General features: G+C 31.1%; 2 protein-coding genes across 2 annotated transcripts; both read left to right on the top strand.

Moving 5' to 3' along the window:
• The first annotated feature begins 2,509 nt into the window (after positions 1-2,509).
• Positions 2,510-9,366, top strand: LOC114418339 (ribonuclease 2-like). The gene is made up of 9 exons (XM_028383635.1): positions 2,510-2,840; positions 3,195-3,223; positions 3,450-3,523; positions 3,892-3,993; positions 4,108-4,111; positions 4,408-4,499; positions 6,786-6,947; positions 7,415-7,522; positions 8,962-9,366. The coding sequence occupies exons 1-9, from the start codon at positions 2,638-2,640 to the stop codon at positions 8,998-9,000; spliced, it is 813 nt and encodes a 270-aa protein (XP_028239436.1). The 5' UTR covers positions 2,510-2,637; the 3' UTR covers positions 9,001-9,366.
• A 143-nt stretch (positions 9,367-9,509) lies between these two features.
• Positions 9,510-18,076, top strand: LOC114418338 (cytochrome b561 and DOMON domain-containing protein At3g07570). Its single transcript, XM_028383633.1, has 6 exons — positions 9,510-9,930; positions 10,028-10,433; positions 13,474-13,643; positions 14,285-14,690; positions 16,047-16,333; positions 17,618-18,076. Exons 1-6 carry the CDS (start codon positions 9,757-9,759, stop codon positions 17,849-17,851), a joined length of 1,677 nt encoding a protein of 558 aa, XP_028239434.1. The 5' UTR covers positions 9,510-9,756; the 3' UTR covers positions 17,852-18,076.
• Positions 18,077-21,310: the final 3,234 nt, after the last annotated feature.

Genomic DNA, 21,310 nt, shown 5'->3' with positions numbered 1-21,310 from the left:
CTAAATGATTTTGTTCTATTTTTGTTTGCACATGCTCATTTATAAGTGTAAACATGTTATAATGTTTATGTTTTTCTTGAGCATCAATGCTATGTGCTTGATAAATTCATGTTGAATGTTTATTTGAGGTATGAGAAATCAAACACGCTTAATAATAGAGAAGAAGCGCAAAAATTAAAGCGAGGCAAATGATTTCTTATTATGTCCAACCTTTTTTTCTACTTAAAAACTATTTCTAAATTAAAATTTAAAAAAAAAGTTTTAAATAAATAGTAAAGACTCATTATTGTAATTTTTTATTTTTAAGCCTAAAAAATCCTTTTAAATATATTTTTCCTCCCTCAAAATTTGGGGGATCTTTCATTTTTAATACCTCAAATTAAAACTTACATTTTTTAGTCTCTCAAATTTGTAAAATGCTTTTTTCAGTCTCAAATTTGTCAAACACTTTGTGAAATGCAGTAAAAAAATCACTACAAATTATGCATTCAAATCCCAAAAGGTCTGCAAGGAAGGACTAAAAAAAACTCTAACTTTAAAGTACCGAAAACATATTTAAAACTTTTTAGAATTCTGAGACTACAAAAATTAAATTTAAATTTTAGGGAAAAAAACATGTCCCTCAAATTGAATGAATAATTACATAAAAAATAATACAGTCTTACTATATAAGTTATTATTCCTCATATCGCTAGTTATTTATCTAGTTTGTTTTTTTTTTCTGGGAAAGTTATTTATCTAGATATAAAATGTTTATAACTAATTAGACATATAGTCTGTAACATTAAATTTATTTAGAATTATAATATTTTTTAAATTATTCTTAAATTTATCTAGTTTGTTTTTTTTTCTAGTTAATTACTTTTCACCTGAATTATGAGGAATTTTTTTTACCTAAATAATTAATGCATGGAGAGATAGGAATAATAGTAGAGTTTTAAGTTTTAAAATTAAAATCTTTAATTCTTTGATCCTTTTAAGAAAAAGATAGAAACAATTCTTTGATAGTAATAGTAGTATTTTTATGGATCGAAATAACTAAGGCTATTTTGGTAAAAATAATCTAATATTTTCGAAAATCCTCATTTTATAAATTAAAATTATATAAGATATATTATTATAAAATTATTAAAAATTGGATCAATATTTATACACATCGATATGTATATTTACTAACAAATATTTTCAAAAAACTAAAAATAATTAAAAAATATTATAATAATATAAAATTTATGAATGATAAACTTGATACCCATGACACCTGTTATTAGACTGCAGTAATAAAAAGTTGAAAAAGAATTTTATAAAACAAAACAAAGACATTTCAAAACAATTTCTTATATTTAACGAGAGGGGGAGAAGGAGTATATAACTAATGATAATATAACATTTCAAATATATACTATCATAAATAAATTTACACAATTTAATAATATTATTTATATAACTTAGCTCAAACAGTTATTTAAAAATATGTTTAATCAAGTACATTATTTATAAATAAGTATAAATTATGTGATGATTTTATAAAAAAAACAAAAGAAATAAAAATATAAAGGTTGAACTGAATATATCTTAGTCGAGATCAATTAAATATTTTTTGAGAGGTTGATTGAAAGATATATCAATTGATATCGACTGAAAGATGCGGGCTAAAGAAATCTCAACCTAGACTAATCAAAAGATTTCTGAACTAAGGTTGACTAAAAGATGTCTCCAATCAAAGTAAAACCAAATATGTTCTAAACCAATTGATTAAAGATACTCTAAGTAAGTTTGAGCAAAAGATGTCCTAGCCTAAGTCAAGCCAATGATGCTTCAATTAAGGTTGAGTTGAAGATGATGATGAGGTGATGATTCTCTAGCCAAGGTCAAAGTAAAAATAATATAGTTATGGTTGAGTTAAAAATCCTTTAATTGTGACCAAATTTCAAATGTCTTGATCGAGACCGAGTTAAAGATTCATTAGTTAAGGTTGAGGTAAAGTTACTTTGATTGAGGTTGAATTGAAATTACTTTATTCAATAGTTAAAATTATGTCTTGTGAACAATTGAAAATATATCATTCTTATTTATATATCTCTCTTTTTATCATATCATAAATCCTGTAATACTTATATTTATTTTTCTTTCTTGCACCACTTGTCTAATAGTAATATTTTTAGTGTCCATTTATCCTTTTCCTATAATTTAAAAGGAGGTCCAAATTCTATTATACATATGAGAAACTAGACCAAAATTTATTATCAAAGTAATTAAAAATAACATTATATGAAATATAAATATATTTGTTATTAAACATGTTATTACATATTTAATAATTTTTTTGTCATATAAATTAGAATAATAATAATGATACATTTATTATATTCATTACTACTATAGTTAATTTTTCATAATATTTGTAGACACTTATTTTATTATGATTTGATAAGAAGATATTTTGCGTGAGTCTTGATTCTTGAATATGTTTTAGCATATGCCCTGCATTAATTGGTATGCCAACAGAGATCACGATTGGAGTTCCGTGCGAAACTCGAGATTGGTGCAATTATTTTAAAATGCACATGTCCAACTAACTCCCTTTCTTCTATTTATTGCCTTCGCAGACACAAAAATCGCCATCGGAAACCAACAATGCCTCCTTTGACTTTGTGGCTGGTGCTGCCTTTTCTCGTGTTGCTAGCGGCGGCAACAACGTCTCCAACACGCGCCACGACGGTCGCCTCGTCGTTCCACGGTCAACGAGAGTTTGACTATTTCGCTTTCGCGTTGCAATGGCCCGGCACTTACTGCAAACGCACCCGCAGTTGCTGCCCCACCAACGGTTGCTGCAGAGGGTAATACAATAATCTGCTTTGTATTGTGCACATTTAATCGATTTTGGAGTCTCTCATTTTTGCTGTTGATGATGTTGCTAGTAACTATTAACATGTGAAATGGAGTTTTATTAGGACAAAACTTAGTTAAAGTTCTGTAACTGCTTTTTGGTGCTGTTATCTAATCAGAGTCGGAGTTTTACTTGGGTAATCTATGTTGATCTTTAATGCAAACCTTGGGTGAAACTCTATTTCTGATTGAAGAGCAATACCAAAAGTACCTAAGGAACCCAATCTAAGGTTTTATCTTTTTTATTATGCTACTTATGTGAACCACTTGATGAGAGGCTGACATGTTTATTTTTTTGATTGCAGCTCCAATTTTCCAACAGTGTTCACCATACGTGAGTATGAAGTTTCAACACGCGTTGTCGTCGTGGAACACTTATTGCTTCTTCTTCTTCTTCTTGTTCTAAATTTAGACCTCATGGAATACTTATTGCTTGTTCATCTTGAATTTCACTACTTGCATTGACTTTGTTCTGACTTCTGAATTAATTCCTCATTTGTGGAGTGTTGAGTATAGTGATTCCTGCAAAAAATAACAGGTTATATCTACATGTATGTTAGATGGACTCTGGCCTGACTATAATGATGGAACCTGGCCGTCCTGTTGCTCTGGATCTAGTTTCGATCCAAAAGAGGTATATTCCCCCAACCTTAATTTTCAAGTCATTTGATCACAAATGACATTTGCTGATTTCATGCTTTGAGTGATAGAAATTTGGCAAAGAATGAAATTGAATTACCTTTCAGAGTTATACTGGAAAGTTCTAGCTATTCCTTTTAGTTTTACTAGGTAATTGATGAGAAAATATTAACTATTGGTTAAAGAAAGCCAAGACCTTTTTTTGTTTTTTGCCTTTTGAAACTGCAATATTTTAAACCTTTTCTGTGGTTAATCGTTTGTATTTTGGTTGTATTAGTGTTACTTTTAGTCTTTTAGATACCATTAGAACTTGGTGTCTACTATTAACTTTCCATTTCCACTGTTGTTTCATCTTCCGTGTAGATATTGACATTGACTAATAGTTTAGAGCAATATTGGCCATCATTGAGCTGTAGCAAGCCATCATTATGCCATGGTGGGAAAGGAACATTTTGGGCTCATGAGGTAGTTGTTGGAATTAATTAGTTTCTTATTCAACCTTAAATTATTCTTATGGAATCTAATTTTTCTTTTTTCAATTGTGCTTCTGGGGAAATCACGTCTGGCTTGCATTGGCAGTGGGGTAATAATCTTTTGTAGCTTTTGCTTGCTCACATAATTTATTGAGTATATTCATTGTTTTTCTTGAGTAATAGTTGAACAGTTTTTTTAAAATCTGCTACTTGTGGATAGAGTTGGTTCTATTCAGTATTAAATTGTTACAAAAGAAATGTTCAAAATTTCAAATATATCATTATTAGTAGTTACAGAACTTCTCTACTGACACATTTATTTTCTTTTCTACTTTGTTTGAGGCAAAATGATATGTTTTCTTGTACTAATTATTCCAATTTTCTGATATTGCAATTTCACTTGCAGAGAAACATGGCACATGCTCTTATCCTGTGTTTCGAAATGAATATGATTATTTTGTGGCAGTTCTGAATCTCTATTTCAAATATAATGTTACGGTAAGTTTGTAGAGTATAGATTTTTTGTATCAGAAATTTCTTGTGGTTTCTGTCGATAATGAGCTCATACGAAATAATGATCTAAATACATTGATAGGTTAATAAATGGTAAATTTCTACTTTTTTTTGGTCCGTTGCTCATTCTCATTTTTTCCTCACAGACAAAACATCTAACTTGCTTTACTGAATAGTAGTAGTTAGAAAATTAAAGGTCATTCCATGAAATTATTTTTTACTTTTATCTTGCCCCCTCCATCACTCAAAGAAACTAATAAAATTTGTATACTGATTAATGAGTTAGTCAACCCATGGACCATGGTTCCCCCTTCTATTGATAACATTTGAATGTTGATTAATGAATTAGTTAACAAGTATCCTCCCTCCAGTTGATAAAATTTGTCTGTTGATTAGTGAATTAGTCAACTAGTGGTCCCATTGGCCTTGATGCATTTGAGAACATGCTTGATAGTGGAAGTTTATAAGGGAACTCAAGGGTTGCCCGTGATAGCTGACCTGCAGTTAAAAGAGTTTATATTATTAAGAAAGAAAGGGGCAAATTGCAAGTGAAAGAGATAGTTAGGCCGTGGCTATATGTTAACAGATTGACAAGTGTATCAATTTTATCACAAGTAATAAAGATTAAACGGAAGACCGAGTGTCAAGTCCAGAAGTAGAAGAGGAAAGAGATTGTAAGTGTGAAATTTGAGGGAAAAAGGACAAAAGAAAAAGATAACAAGAAAATTAAATAATAGCTTAGATGTAAAAGATGAGTTCAGAATGCAATTATGTTGGGGTCTAGCATACCTAACTACCCTTGATGCAATATTATTGTTTTTCTATATTAAATGCTTTCTCAATTTTCACTCACATCTACTAATATGCTCTCCCCTGATGTATTCTCTCTCCTAAATCCCTTTGCAAAGATGGGATCATAAACAACATAAACTATAAAAATGTATGCAGAGGCACAACAAAGTTACTGCATCCTAGCAATGCAATGTTGAGATGTCCTTTTTCAGTTCTTTAGACATTACCATAGATGACCCCTAAAAACATATGCATGGATGACCAAACCACACAATAACAATGAAAAGCAGAAAAGGAACAATAGAAATTAAAATTGCATTAATAGATAAGAAAAACAGTTACATTGCTAGGGTACTGGCTGCTAGGCTCGAACGGAGGGGTTTAGCCTCTCATAGAGGCTTTATACTTCAGAGGTTAATGAAAGAAAGGGTTGGATGACTAGTAATAAGAAAAAGGGGAATGACTAAGGAAAGAGGGTTTCCCTTGGGGGAGAGGCTCAGGCTTTGGATTTCTTCACTGGATAACTCTAAGACTTGGTGTGTCTTTTTCTTTTGCTTCGTACTCCTTTTATAGGCTTGATGTAACTTACTTTTCACGCTGACTTCGCGCTAAGCATGCATCTGCGTGCTAAGTGCGCACTGGGCTTTTCCTCGCAGGCCTTCTCGCACTAAGCCTGACATGCGCGTTGAGCGAGACCATGCGCTAAATGAGAGTTGCGCACTAAGCCTGAAACTGCCTGCTAAGTGAGAGTTGTGCGCTAAGCAAACTGTCCAATTCTTCCAACTCTTCAATTCTTTTTCTTCCACATTTTTCGTCAATTTCCCTCTAAAACACTTCAATTCTTCTTCTTTTAACTTCTGCTGATAAAAAATTGGACAGATGTTAATTTCTTCGTTATTCACGAAAACGCTAATAAAGTGAAGAAATCATTATCATTATTAGCCAAAAATGACTATCAATTTAGCTCAGATTTCGCAGTTATCACTATATATAGGGAGCAATAGGGCAGGAGAGGGAATAGTTCTAGAGTAGGAAGTCTTGTGAGGAGAGTTCAGGGTTTTAGTACCCTGGGAGTCATTTTATTCTTTTCTTCCCGCCTAGTTCTTATGGATTGGCTCTACTGAATGAAACCATTTTTCTCTTTGTTCTGCATCTATTACATTTTCTTTTTTCCTATCTGCTCAACCAGTCTAATCAGCTTGTTGCTGTAGTATGGTCCAATACATGCATGGAGTCTAAGTTGTACCAAAACTTTGTTTGCAACTTGGCCTGCCATTTTATCTATTGCCATTGGAGACTTAAAATTCTTGGTCACAGGTTCTCAACTGTTGAAAAAATGCTGAATTGGTTTAGGGCTTATTCTGTTTTCAGACTGACTACCAATTGTATTTGTAAAACCTTCGATTGTTAAGACCTGATACTCGCCTGCATATACATCGGGAGATACCCTGACTAATGTGTTTTTCAACATTTTTCCAGAGCGTTCTAAATGATGCTGGATATGTTCCGTCTAATACTGAAAAGTATCCCCTTGGAGGCATCATCTCTGCCATTGAGAATGCTTTTCACGCATCTCCTCAAATAGTTTGCTCGAAAGATTCTGTTGAGGAACTTCGCCTATGCTTTTATAAGGACTTCCAGGTTTGAAATCTGCTCTACTCTGTAATATATTTAGACATAAGAAACTAAAATATGTGCAAATGTTTGTCTTATTTACTGTAGGAGATTGGCATATTTAGATATCAATTGATGTGGTAAAAGATAATTAGTTCAGTCTGTGGTAGCTGGTATTTATTTTTAACTATTGATATCACTATTGTACACTGGTCAAAATTTGAAGTGATGCTGCATATAACCTATATTTAATGGTTGTGAAATCACTGAGATGTAATTTAACTTGAAATTTATGAATACTTTGGGAATTTGGTTTATTTTTAGAAATTGAAGAAATACCCTACCGGTAAACAAACTCCCATGCGCATTATGAGAGAATCCCCATGACCTTGTACTAAATTTTATATTAATTCTATGATTTTATGGTACAGCATCCTATTCAAACACAATAATTTGGCCATCATCATTCTAGAACATTGTCTGTTGTTTTGCAGCCACGAGATTGTGCTCTTGGATCTGACACTAAAATCAACATGGTTACTTCTAAAAAATCTTGTCCCAAATATGTTAGCTTGCCGGAGCCGGTATCAGTGAGTAAGACAGTAAGTTCAATACTGTTTCATCTTTATACCGGTATTTCTTTGTTGTTGTTAAAGTTGCTCTTAACCACCAAACTCGTTTGCTAAAAGTTACATATTAGTGACTGTAATGAAGCATATGTTTGGAAACTGGTTAAAATTCTATTGAACTTTGTGGGTAACTCTGAAACTGGTTGTCCTGAGGCATGGAATTGGTCAGATAATTTTATGTCAATTGATTTAAACTATCAAGTTTACACTTGGCTATGGCAGGTGGACGCAAATTGATTTGTTTATATTGATGTTTCTTCCTTTTGATTGATTATCAACATGCACACTTCAACATGCCGATTGTGACTTGATTTATACATATGGCTGCTGATTGTGATTTGATTTATATATATGATCCTATGCTATTTTGGAACATCTGAGCAAGAAACTTGATATCACTTTAATTCACTTTTCCACCAACATTCTAGATTGTAGTACGAGAAAGAAAGCAGCTTTTTTTTCCCTTCTGACAGAAGAGATTTCATTGAAGAGAAAAAAGAGTGCACCTAGGGGTGTGATAAGAAATCCTCCAAATAAGGCTCAATACACCAACAGAAAAAACACAAAAAGTGGTTGTGTGTTGAACTAAGTATGAACCGAGGCTTCCCCATCTTTCCAAATCCAAGATTGCAACACCCTTGAAGCAGTCCTGTACATCAAACAACAGGGAAGGCAAGAAACTGTTTTGGGAGCAAAGAAATGACTTTAAAACAGTTGTGTGTCCTTCAACTGCCCCAGAATCCTTACCCTCTCACGTAGATCACCTGGTTGAAAAATAACTAATAGAATTGAATTTTTTTTGGTGGGAATAGTAGCAATTATGGCGGTTAGTTTGAATACTGCTCAAATTTGTCAATACTAGCTCAAGCTTACTAGAGGAAGATACGTATGGTATATATCCCCGAAATTCAAAGTTGAATGTTTTAAAACTGCCAAGTATACCTAACAACAGGGGCTTCAGATATGCCCAGGTGTAAGGGGACTAACAATATGTCTAACGGGAGGAGATTCCTAAATATCCATGCATCTTTTAGATGCCTGGGATTCTAAGATGGCGTTTAACTTAATTGCTAAATAAATTTACCGCTAATTCAAAATCATAGTGGAAAATAGATCTACTTATAGGTGATTAGAAAGCAGATATTTCCTTTAAAAGAAGGAGCTGCTTTTGTCTCGGTTTCAGTATGTAGTCTGTAATTGGTAATCTGCTGCTGTTTGATGGCTGTCTGCGTTACTGCCTATTGTCAAGTATTCTACTTAGTTGATGAAATTTCTCTTTTGTTTGAACAGAATAGTTTTTATGATAATTTTTTTATCCAGTTAATTTCGCCCAAAATTGTGTGAAATCATTACATTCGATTAAAAGAATCCATTGTGATTGATCAATTTGATAATCATCTCTGCTTTTGTAGGGCACAATGGACTTCAAAGTCGGGGCTATGATGATGTAGCTCTTTAAGGTTATGGTACTGTACTTCTATTTGTAAATTTCTGTACCTTGCGAATGAACAAAGCCGCATGAATAAATTTGCTAGGATGTTGTACCATTTATCAATTTGGAGATAAATGAATAGAGTGACGAGCTGGACATCTGGATTGGGATCTAGACCTGCTAATGTTTAGGCAGAAAAAATGAAGTGATGGTCGAAAGTATTATTTGGGAGTTGGGAGCTGTCTCAAGTCTGGTGCCATGTATTTGGAGTCTGGGTTTTATCATTTTCTTTATTATTGGAAGAATGTACAACTGTATAATGGAATATGTTGTTGTATCATGTGGAATTATGAATATATGTACTTTCCCTTAATATCATCTTATATATACTTTGCCCCACATCTCCCATTTCTGTACATAATTTGCATTACGTATAAGTTCAAGCATGAGTTCGTCTTGTTCCTTATTAGGTGCGTGATACACAGACACTACGGGGACTTGAGTCATTAACAAAAACCTGATATTTGTTATTCACTTTACCATTTTTAGTTTTCTTTTTTTAATCTTTCATGTACTTCAATCTTCGTTTCTAATTTGTGATCATAATTGAGAATGGCCCTGCACCATGTTAATTACAATATGACAATCATTACATCGTTTAACACTTTCAGTAAGAATAGTAAGTTCAGTTTCAATAAGATCAGTAGGACTTACTCATGCTTATAACACTTTCCAAACTAACACAAACCGAAACCAATAATAATAATAGAGACAAATGAAGCCATCTCCAAGATTTCTCTTCATACTCACTTTTCTTGGTTCGTTCTTCCTTGCAAGCCCAGAAGCAGACTCGTGCACCAGCAATCTAAACCTCAATGTTTCAATCCCTTTTGATACAACAAACCTTCACTGCCTTTCTGTATGGGATGCTCAAAGTTTCATCCTCAGAGTAAGTGCACCATGCTTGAATTTCATCACATGTACATATCCTTATTCCAATATCACAATATATACTAATGATTATGCATAACTCTGCACTTTTGCAGTATGCTCAGACTTCTGCAAACACTTGGAGCTTCATTCTCTCAACCCCAGACACAAATTCTTACATAGCTATGGGATTCTCGGTTGGCGGCGGCATGGTGGGTTCAAGTGCCATGGTGGGGTGGGTGGCATCAAGAGGAGCCAGTGGAGGGATAAAGCAATATTATCTTGGTGGGGTCACACCAAATCAGGTGGTTCCTGATAAGGGCAACCTACAGGTTATAGACAATTCAACCTTCATCACTTTACAGTCCTCTCGTCTGTTCATGGTGTTTCAGTTAGAAACCACCGAACCTTTGTCCTCGCTGATATTTGCCACTGGATCCACTGGTTTATTCCCTGCACCACCAAGCTTTGCACTAACAATACACCTAGACAAGGTGTCCACAAGAATAGACTACTCGGAAGGTTAGTATAAATTTGACTGCTTCGAAATACTATGGTAAAAGGTTGTTATTCTTTTCTTTATATAAATTATTTATTTTCTGAAGGACAGTCTATTGGATAGTTAATTGTATATGAACCTAAAAAGAAAGAATAATCACTATTTTCATTACCATTAGGTAATAACTAAGCTGTGGTTTGTTTTTTTTTTTTAAAACCAACATCCGAAAAATATTGCTTGGACGAGGAAGTGCATGTTTTTTTAGTTAAAGTTTACAAATTTAAGTTTAAATGAACTTTGTTTTGTAAACTGAGTTTGTAAAAATAGGTTATTTTTTTCAAGACAAATTTAAAGCAAAACTACATTAGAGACTAATTAAAAAAAAGAGTTTTACTTTTTGAACGGGTGTTGAGAGCCTTCTTCTAACTGAAAACCAAACATAGCTGAAGTTAACTAGAACACAATATCTGTTTTTCTTTTTGTGCTTTCAGTTCTCTATAATGCAAGGTAAACAAAAACATGATTAGTGGCAAATAGTGAAGTACGCGTCATTATATGCCATTATGTCTTTGGTTGACGTTGAATTTTGACGGCATACTATTCATCATTCATTCATGTACCAAGAGAATTCTTTGGCTGAGCATAGTAGAGTGAGTAGGTGAGGTGTTTTATCAAAAACTTTACTGTTACTACTAGAAAAAGCCAAAACAACAAGCAGAGATGAGTAAATAATGGGAATTCACACACATGAATATGATGTTGGTTGTGAGCAACACCATCACATTTTCTTGAAAATTGAGTCGTTTTTTCGAGACAGTGAGGGAGAGAGAAAAAAAACAACCGACAATTGGTTTTTTTGGGTAGCAAAAGTCTTTAGTCTTAGATTCACACTTTTTTGTAATGTTCTCTAACTTGGAAGTTATTATTATTGTGGAATAACAACCGGATCGAGTTCATTTGAAGCAATCTAATTCTGGAACAGGGCCAACTCGAGCTTAGGCCTTAGGTTAGGGCCCACTTTTACCGTGTCTCAATTTTTTTCTAACAATATGTGCATAAATAATATATGAATATCTTTCAACATATTATTAACCATTTTTATTACAATAATTTTAGTGACTCTTTTTTCAAAATAAAAATTAAATAATTTGAATATTTTATTAATTGAAAAATATTTAATTATATAATTTAATAGGGTAATTTAAATTATAAAAATTCAAATAATTTTTTAAAATGCATATTTTATATTATTAAAGGATCCTAATGTAAATTTTTCCTAAGACTTCAAATATCCTTGAACCGATTCTTTTTTTAATCAAATTTCAGTGAGATCTATTATTCCTTTTTCGCTCCTCAAGCCTGTGTTATAAACCTTCTTTATAGTACAAAGAAACGGTTTTGCTTAAATATTCATTAAGGAATTAAAAGAAAAAATGTTTTATTAGAAATTATAAGAACACATCTAAAAATTATAGGAAAATATATTTTTAGGTATTTTAATAAAGTCTTTTTTCCTTTCATTTCTTTAACCAATATCTAAAAACAATCGTTAGCATTTAAAAAAACCCAGCTAAAATAGGATACTTACCTCCATTAATTTAGAAGAAGTTTTTTTAGGGGATTTAGAAGTAGTTTTAGATGGTGCTAATAATAACATCTCCTTTAGTCAATTATCACCATGTAGTTTAATTTGAAAAGGTCGTATCATCATTCTGTTATACTTGTCGCAAAATTACCCTGGTTATTGATATAATCTTTGGCCACTTTTAATGCAGGTTTGATGAAATAAGAATTTAATTTCTATAGACGGTTAATAATAAATTTCAACATTAATATGATTTATACAATAATTATTATAAAAATCAATAGAATTATTAGCACAATGTCATCATCTAATAATAAATTGTGCTAATAATTCTATTGATTTTTATAATAATTATTGTATAAATCATATTAATGTTGAAATTTATTATTAACCGTCTATAGAAATTAAATTCTTATTTCATCAAACCTGCATTTACACTATCAACACTCTTATTTTTTCTGTTTATCTTTAGTTTAGAACATGATACACAGGTGTATAAAAAAGAGCATGATACAGATACAGATATGTAAAACGCAGTGAATGTAATATATTTTTTCTAGAACTAAAACACTTAAATTATTTATTAGGATAAACTTTAAACTTTTGGGTACACGGAAAGTATACTGACCCAAGAGAAAGAACAAAAGAACAAGCCAAAGTATTTTAATTTTTCAAGAGAACAAGCCAAATAATTAGTTATTATAAGAGTTGACTACTTTAGGGGGATCTAAGTTATAAATTAAAAAGATAGATATATAGAAAGAGAAGATACAGAAATAAACTACTATTAAATACTTTTTAAATACCACGTTTGCACGTCTATAACTTTTGAGTTTTGACTATCAAAACAAAACCAAAAAAATAACATCGCGTTTATTTAACATATATACTACGGATCACTGCATATGAAAGGGGTATTTTTTTCAATTTAGAAAAAATGTTATTTTTTTTATTGCAGAAAAATGTTATTATAACCTCCCCCTTCCCATAAAAAAAAAGAAGCAAATTTAAGAAAATCTCGGTAGAGATTACTTTTATTTTCATTAAGATTTTCCGTATATGTTAAAAGTGATACTAGTCTGGATGAAAATCAGAGGGGAAACACTAACATAGATTGTGGAATTTCTAAACCTAAATTAACAACACTTTAATATCTTTGAGGACCGAAAAGTTTGATGATCTATATCATATTTTTATAATTATTTTCACCATATTTAGAAATTTTTATTATTATGAATAAAAGGATGCTTAATGGTTTAAGTTAGCCTTCCTTACACCTAATCTACTTAATCGAATAATTAGGCCATAATTATTGTTTAATTGTAACAATCTGTCCATTTCCTATAATTAATCACAATTCGTCTTTCTTACTTTAACAATCTCACGAATACGTTTTCAAACACACAAGCATAAACAATAGAGAGAAATGAAGGCATCTATAGCATTCCTCATCTTCACTATTTGTTTCCATGCTTCAGCCAACATTGGAAGTTCACAAGGGGATGGAAACTCTTCACAACTAAACGGAAGTACTTCACAATCAGCAGACTCCTGCGGCTCCAATCTAAACCTCAGTGTTCCTCTCCTCTTTGACACAACCAATCTCAATTGTCTTCCTGTTTGGAATGCTCAAGGATACATCCTTAGAGTAAGTGCATTATTCCTTGAACATAACCAGTTTTAATTGATCCAAAATAATCGTATAAAGTAAATTATTGTCCTTCTACTTGTGATTGTGGATCCCATTTCAAGATCAAGTGTGTTTGGATAAACAGTTTAGTGAAATGCTTATTATTCAATAAATTCTTATCAAATCATCAAAACCTAGTCATAAGCTTGGCAATTTTTTTATTTTCACCTATGATAACAATGAGACGATCAAACCTATATTTTTATGCATCTATTCTCACCACTAGGACAAGGAAGAAAGAAGTCATAGGTTCTTTCCACTAACAAAAAAATTAACAAACTAATAACTAATGTTTATCCATAAAAAAAATCTTATTAGGACAACGCTTGTAGTTCATCACATCCATATAAGCTTGACAATGATGTAGCTGTTTAAGAAGCTGAAATGAACTAGTTTATTTTGATCAACTTTTCAGTCAAAATTAATAACTTTACAAATTTCAATAAGCTGTTTATGAGCTACTTTTGTCATCTCAGCTATACACTTTCCTAAGTTAAACGAAAGTTTAACGGTGACTTGTGACCTAACATAAGTTAGCATCAAATAACCAACAAACCGTATATATAATATATGGCATTAACTGCTATATATGTATGCAGTATTCTCAGACATCTCAAAACATATGGAGCTTCATTCTTTCAGCACCAAACCCAAATTCGTACATAGCAATTGGGTTCTCTCCCAATGGAGGCATGGTGGGTTCAAGTGCCATTGTGGGGTGGATCTCATCAAATGGGGCAGGTGGAGGCATGAAACAGTACTATCTAACAGGTCTCACACCAAACCAAGTGGTGCCAGATAGAGGCAACCTAAAAGTTCTCACCAACTCAACCTTCATTACATCACAGTCCTCACGTTTGTACATGGCATTCCAGTTACAAACCAACCAACCTTTGTCCAAGTTGATTTATGCCTTTGGACCTAACGGTGTGTTCCCTTCGGCACCAACTTTTTCATTAACGCAGCACCAAGACAAAGTCTCTATTACGTTGAATTACGCAACAGGTTAGTCATCAAAAGATGCCATGCACTAGTTTTAATATTCACTTTTTTTGCGAGTAAATTATATTATTACACGTGAACTATTTTTTTTTCAAACACGTTGTTAAAAATCTTTAGTAACATATTTAAAAAATATTATCAAATTATAAATATATGTTATTAATATGGTTTTTAAACATTTAATTAGATATTATGTATATGTCATATTATTAAAATCTTTTTATGATATTTAGCAACATAGATTATATATAATATTTAATAAAATGTGAAAAAAATATATTAATAATATTTATTTATAATTTATTGGCATTTTATTAATATTGTGAAAGGCTTTTAATAATATTTTTACTGGATATTAATTAGACACAAAAATATTACTAAAGTTATATATATAGTAATGTTAATTCAATGTCTCTGGCGAAGGAAACATATGCATTCACGAGAAGAAATTTTAACATGTACTCTTTTTTCAGTATGGATCTAGATTATTTACATTCAACAGTTTGGAACCTAATGATCAGAGACTCATTTTTTATCTAGTTGGTCAATCAAACTTAAAACAAATTCTAAATTGCAACATTTTATCTTCATCCAACAGTTATAAATTAATGAGCTGCTTGTGTGAATACGTGTAAAAATGACTGCAAATCTGGTTTCATCAAGATTGGAGAAATGCTACTTCTAACTACTTGGCAAATGAGGATTATTCTAGTGTTGACCTTTCGGTTGAATTGATTTTGACAAATGATTGGACCAATATACATGGCCCATTCAAAACTATACTTGGCTGGTTTGTGGTTGTTGAGAGGACATTCTTTTCTCATGCAAGAATAATCTAGATGAAATGTAAATCTGACTCGACCCTCTACCAAACCAAACTCACATGTTCTAGTTCTTTATTTTATTTTATCTTTGGAACCTTATGTTCTAGTTCCATCCACTAAACTTGGCTCGTTAGTTTCTTTTGCATAACACGTGTTAATAGCAGTAGATGTTTTATAATAATTAATATGGACGTACGTTTAAGTCAACTTATGTATTAGTCATAAATTTTATAGATTAAAAAATTATGTGATTATAAGAAATTCTCTACCATGTAGTCAATTAAAATCATCTTATCATAGTCATGTTCTTAATTGATTGATGATTTAAGAATTGCTACATAAATTATCTCTCTATTTAATATTTGTTTTCTTTTCTAAAAATATTTGATGTGAACATTTTGTGCTGCCTTGTGGATTTTTCATGTAAATTGGGAAAATGCTTTTTGTTTTTGCTCTCAAAATTAAAAGTTCATAGAGAGTATAGTCACATTTGAATAATCAGGGATGCCATAATTTATGATTTTATTTGAAACAGGTTCAAGTGCAACAACAGGAAACTCATATACGATCCTGAAAAGAAGCCATGGAATATTGAATATCTTTGGATGGGGCATCCTAATCATAATGGGAGCAATAGTTGCTCGGTACTTCAAGGAATGGGATCCATTTTGGTTTTATTTCCACGCTTCAGTTCAGTCTTTGGGTTTTGTTCTGGGAGTAACTGGTGTAATTAGTGGTTTTGTCTTGAATAATCAACTTCGTACTGACGTTAGTCTTCACAAGGTTCTTGGAATCATCATTTTCGTTCTAGCCTGCCTCCAGGTATTTATCTATTTTAACATTTTAACAATTTTGCACTTTATTCAAAACCTGTTAAATTATAATGCATATGTATATATAATTTTTTATACTATCATTTAATTATATATTAATATTTAAATTATTTTAAAATAATTATTTTAAAAACTAACAAATTTATCAACTTATCATATATGAGAATGAGTTGCTATATATGATGATGAGTTGTTATGATTGAATAATTATATTTTTTTTTTACATTTTCAATAGAGAAACCATTTTTCTCTTCGAATATTAGTACCATTAGTTATTTGATTTAGTATACTTAACAATAAGAATATAATTTTGATCTTTAAAATTTCTCAACTTTTTTTTTAAAAAAATATTATTAAGATTAATGTTAAAACTAGGGATTAAATTTATTTTTTTCTAATATCTTGAAATAAATTAACCGATGGTCCTAAAGTATCAAATTGATGTGTATGACTATAAATATAAATTATAAAAAGTGAAAATACTTATCAGATTTCTTCCCCTTAACTTTTTTTAATGTATGTTTGTCTATTATAAAATTTCATTTATTTAATTCTTTTTATTTTTATTTTGTTTCATTTATTTAATCCTTTTTATTTATTTTGTTGTTCGTTCCTTATATGGGTTTTGGTATACTCTTTCCATGTTTTTATTTTCTCTCTTTTGCTATTAATAATATTTTGGGGCAGGTTGAGAGTGATTAAAATTTGGTTACTGATATAGTTGGGATGCTTTTTCCTTTCATGATTCCAGCCATTTTTTTTAAAATAATCCTTTTCAAATTTTCTTTAAGGACTAATTGTTTAATATTATATAATATTAATTTGTGTGTGTGTCCGCTTTAGTGACCAATAAAAACATGATGAAAAGTAGATCTCAAAAAAACAACATGAAAATTGAAAAGTAAGCAGGTGACATAACAAGAAAAAGGCTTAATGTATAATCATCATCATCATTATTTTTCGCTTCTTCCACGACTGCAAATTAAAACATAAATCACTGAAAAGGAAACACAAATTTGAGCATATATTTTAAGAGTTCTTTATTATTCAGCTTAAATCTCTAATTACTAGTTATTTTTCACCTGCCTCTTGAGTATAATATTTTGAATGGAAATAAACTAACTCCTATATAATAATTGTTAGCGCAGTTTATTGAGAGTAACTTAGTTTGTTAACAAACTATTGACCTTATTTAAATGATAAATATCTCTTTCAAATATGTCTACCTATAAGAGTTAGGCTACTCACTATTTTAGTGTGTTTGCTTTTGTAGATAATGGCTTTGCTTGGTCGACCGAAGAAGGAATCAAAAGTGAGAAAGTATTGGAATGTATACCATCATAACATGGGGAGAATTTTGATCATACTAGCCATAGCTAACATTTTCTACGGAATCAAATTAGGTAAGGAGGGAAGTGGATGGAATATCGGTTATGGAATTGTGCTTGCCGTATTACTCACTATGGCAATTACTTTTGAGACTCAACAGTGCAGTAGAGACGACTAAATAGTAAATTCTTTCCTTCATAGATTTTGTTTTGTTTCACCACTGCTTTTTATTTGGAAGCTCTTCAGTTCCATCTAAACTTATTTTTGTATGAAGAGGATTGGTAGTGATTAATTTTATGCTAGACGTATATTTTAATTATGCCTCTTCCCCTTAAAGGGGAAGCTTCAACAAATTGCTGTGAGTCCATGGCATTATATAAAATCAAGAGTATATATAGAATTATAGACTATTGTTATGAAGTACAAGGATCCGAATTTAATATTTGTAGCTGTGTTATCTCTTTCACAAGCATACCAAATAATGTAAGTCATAAAATGAAAAGTTTAAATATTGTTTTGTTAGAGACTTGTGTAATATTAACAATTTTTATGTAAATATTAACTTATGCTGATGAATATTACAAGAAAGCGATAAAAACAAATTTTAAATTGTTTGAACGTGTAATACATGTACTCGTTGTGAATTAATGCTAAAATTAGCCAACAAATACTTTTTTTTTCCTAATCCCTTAGTTGAAAAAAGTCTTAGTTCAATTATTAAATCTGGATTCCTCAAAAACTTAATATAAAAGAACTAGATTTAAGTCAAGTGATTTAAGATAACTAATGAATTAAGTTTCATTTCTAGATACAAAATTCATTGGATATTTTGTTTTAATTCAAGACTATGAAAGCATTTTTCAACAACAACGAAATCCAAAAAACTTGTCATAATTGATCATTTCGCAACAAGCATTGAGTAAAGAAATAAAATACTAACATCAATACAATGAATATGAGTTTGATTACACCTAACCCTAACAATGGAGGAAATTGGCTTCTGATAGCCATGAGTAGCATCAAAATACATAGAGGAAAGAAGAAGATAAAGAATGGAACTAAGTGGAGCTTTCTATCTCAATGGGTCTGCAAAAATGTGCCCAATGAAGTGCTTAACATGCCATAAATGACAATCAATCTTATTTATACAAGAAACAAAAGTTATATTTTAAGTGACTTTTAGTTAAACTCAAAATACTAACTAGTACAAAACATCGTGAGTAAGAGAACATAATCTAAGTTAGCTTCAACTTGTAGAAGTTCATTTTTCTTGGTATTAGGTTTTAGCTCCAGTTTCATTTCTTGGCTTAGCTACATCAAAGAACTCTTACTCATTTCTTGGCTTAATAAGAAGTAATAACATTATTCTTTGATTAATTTCATAAGTTTAAGCTAACTGACCTTCTATTTATACATCATGTGTTTTTTTTAACATTTATACATCATGTTTTCGGCAGAGTTATTAATTCCGTGCAAGAATGATGAATGAGTGACATTATTTTACACAAAGATAATTAAAATGATATAAACTAAACAATGATATACAAAAGTCAAAACTCATATTTTATATAGCAGAAGTTCAAGCCACGTCCTTGTCTCTTTCTGACTTGTGCTTCTTAATATTTTCCCTTAGTAGCTTTGTACAACACAGTAGTAGTTCCAACAAGTAACTTTCTTTTAACTCAGAATTGATAATTGTATTATTATGACATCATTTGATTAATTTTTGTAGCTGGAAATTAACACCGTACGCAGTTGGCTGGGTTAATTGGTCTTATTGTACATTTGAACGAAACCATATATGGCCGTGTCTGCATGTCCTGTTCCATTCGGCAATGCCAATTTTCAAATACTGCTCGTTAACTCCAAGGATAATTTATAGAAAGTTTCTGATTTTTCACCATAAAACTGAACATAATTAATGGCACATCCTAAGTAGCTACCTCCACACACAAAATGAAGCTGACATACTTTTGCCAAATATTCTTGTTCATTATCATCTATAGTTCATCAACCTTTATGACTTCTCAAGATTCACGCTCCTCTAATTTGGTGCAAATTCATCAGTTTCCCATCCCTTTCGATATAAGTTCACTTCTATGCAGTCCTGTTTGGCCTACTCACAGTTTCATCCTTAGAGTATGTGTGTATGCGTGTGGCATTGTTTTTCATCCGATCGAATTTTGTGACAAGAAAAATGTTAGTAACATATTTTTTAATTTAATTTTGTATTATTAACTGAAATTTATTAAAAATTACATAGTTGTGTAGGTTTTATTTATTATTTAATGAGTTTTGTGTTTGACTTTATTTTTTAATAAATTTTAACAAAAAATAAGTAATGTCTTAATAAGAGTGTCTCAGAAAATCTATACAATAAAAAAGAATATCTTAGAAAATAATGATTTTCCATTCACAACTTTATGATGCGAAGAATAACATTTAACACCACATAGGGCATGAATCATTTGGTGCAGGGTTATTACTTCTTAACCAGAAATTTTGAGTCTTAAATATACAAACTATATTAAAGTACTCAAATTAATGAAAAGTTTTATCATTCATGGTTATGCTATCCAACTCAGACAAGATGGATTGTCTTGGATTATCTGTGGTCTAGAATACATATTGGACTTGGTAAAAAATAAATTTTAAAAGAATAACTACCAATCAAATTATAGTTACAAGAATAATAAAAACAAATAGAAACATACACTGAAGCGTGTGGAGAATATGTGAGTGATCAGAAATGTACCACTTGAAAATCATAAATTAATAATTTAAGTAAAAAAAATAATTCTAATTGGTATGATGATAAGATAATTGACATAAAGGGAAAAATCAAAATATAAAACACACGTTTAAAAAGTTAAAATTATTGAGAAAAAGAGATGAACAGTTGTCTTTGAGTTGCTTTCGTTAATATATAAAATTGTAGGAGTGGAAATTGAGTGTACCTCTTTACTTTGTCAAGGTGTGATAAAGGGGCAGAGGTTATTATACGTATGAGACACAATCTCTTAATGTTGATGGAGCTGGCTAAAATGAAAAGATGGAAAGGTCATGTAAGCCTGTGCTGTTGCATTCATCACAGTATACTTCAGAAAAGGAACATGGTATGCAAAGCAAGGCGATTCCCACTATTATTTTGCTTCAATCATTAAGAATTTAAGATATTGCTATGATCCTAAATTAAAAGAATCTTTCCTCATATACATAGGATTCTTAATCTGTTAATCATTGCACGATGGCTATCTATTCTTGTCAAAAGACTTCTGGTTGCTTACCATTTGTATCAGTACATGTGATCCTTGTACTGTCATACATGTAACAAATAATAGTAAGTAGTTTCCATGGGACTAGAAATCTAGCTTAAGACTTAAATTACAATACAAACACACTTACGGACTCCATTTAGGAGGGGAAGGATTTAAGTGGTTTCTTGCTTATGGAGTCATTATCGGCGTCTTTGTTATTATCGTTGTCATTTTGGAGATAAGAATGCGTGCCATTGCAAGAAGAGAGACTTCGTCCAAAGAAACCTCATCATCATATCCTCAAGCCGTGGAGTTACCTTATTAACTTAGCATATTTAGTTTGAATTCAAAATTATTTGTAATTTCTAATTCAATCCGTT

This window comes from Glycine soja, chromosome 7, assembly GCF_004193775.1.
Source record: "Glycine soja cultivar W05 chromosome 7, ASM419377v2, whole genome shotgun sequence".
In the NCBI taxonomy this organism is placed as follows: Eukaryota; Viridiplantae; Streptophyta; class Magnoliopsida; order Fabales; family Fabaceae; genus Glycine; species Glycine soja.
Note: the sequence above shows the minus strand (reverse complement) of the source record. Positions and strands in the feature narration are given on the sequence as shown.

Coding starts and splice junctions, on each gene's coding strand:
- LOC114418338 (XM_028383633.1), top strand. CDS start 9,757: ATGAAGCCATCTCCAAGATTTCTCTTCATACTCACTTTTCTTGGTTCG. Junction 13,644..14,284: donor CTCAAGGATACATCCTTAGA/GTAAGTGCATTA, acceptor ATATGTATGCAG/TATTCTCAGACATCTCAAAA. Junction 16,334..17,617: donor TCGTTCTAGCCTGCCTCCAG/GTATTTATCTAT, acceptor TTGCTTTTGTAG/ATAATGGCTTTGCTTGGTCG.
- LOC114418339 (XM_028383635.1), top strand. CDS start 2,638: ATGCCTCCTTTGACTTTGTGGCTGGTGCTGCCTTTTCTCGTGTTGCTA. Junction 4,500..6,785: donor ATTTCAAATATAATGTTACG/GTAAGTTTGTAG, acceptor ACATTTTTCCAG/AGCGTTCTAAATGATGCTGG. Junction 6,948..7,414: donor GCTTTTATAAGGACTTCCAG/GTTTGAAATCTG, acceptor GTTGTTTTGCAG/CCACGAGATTGTGCTCTTGG.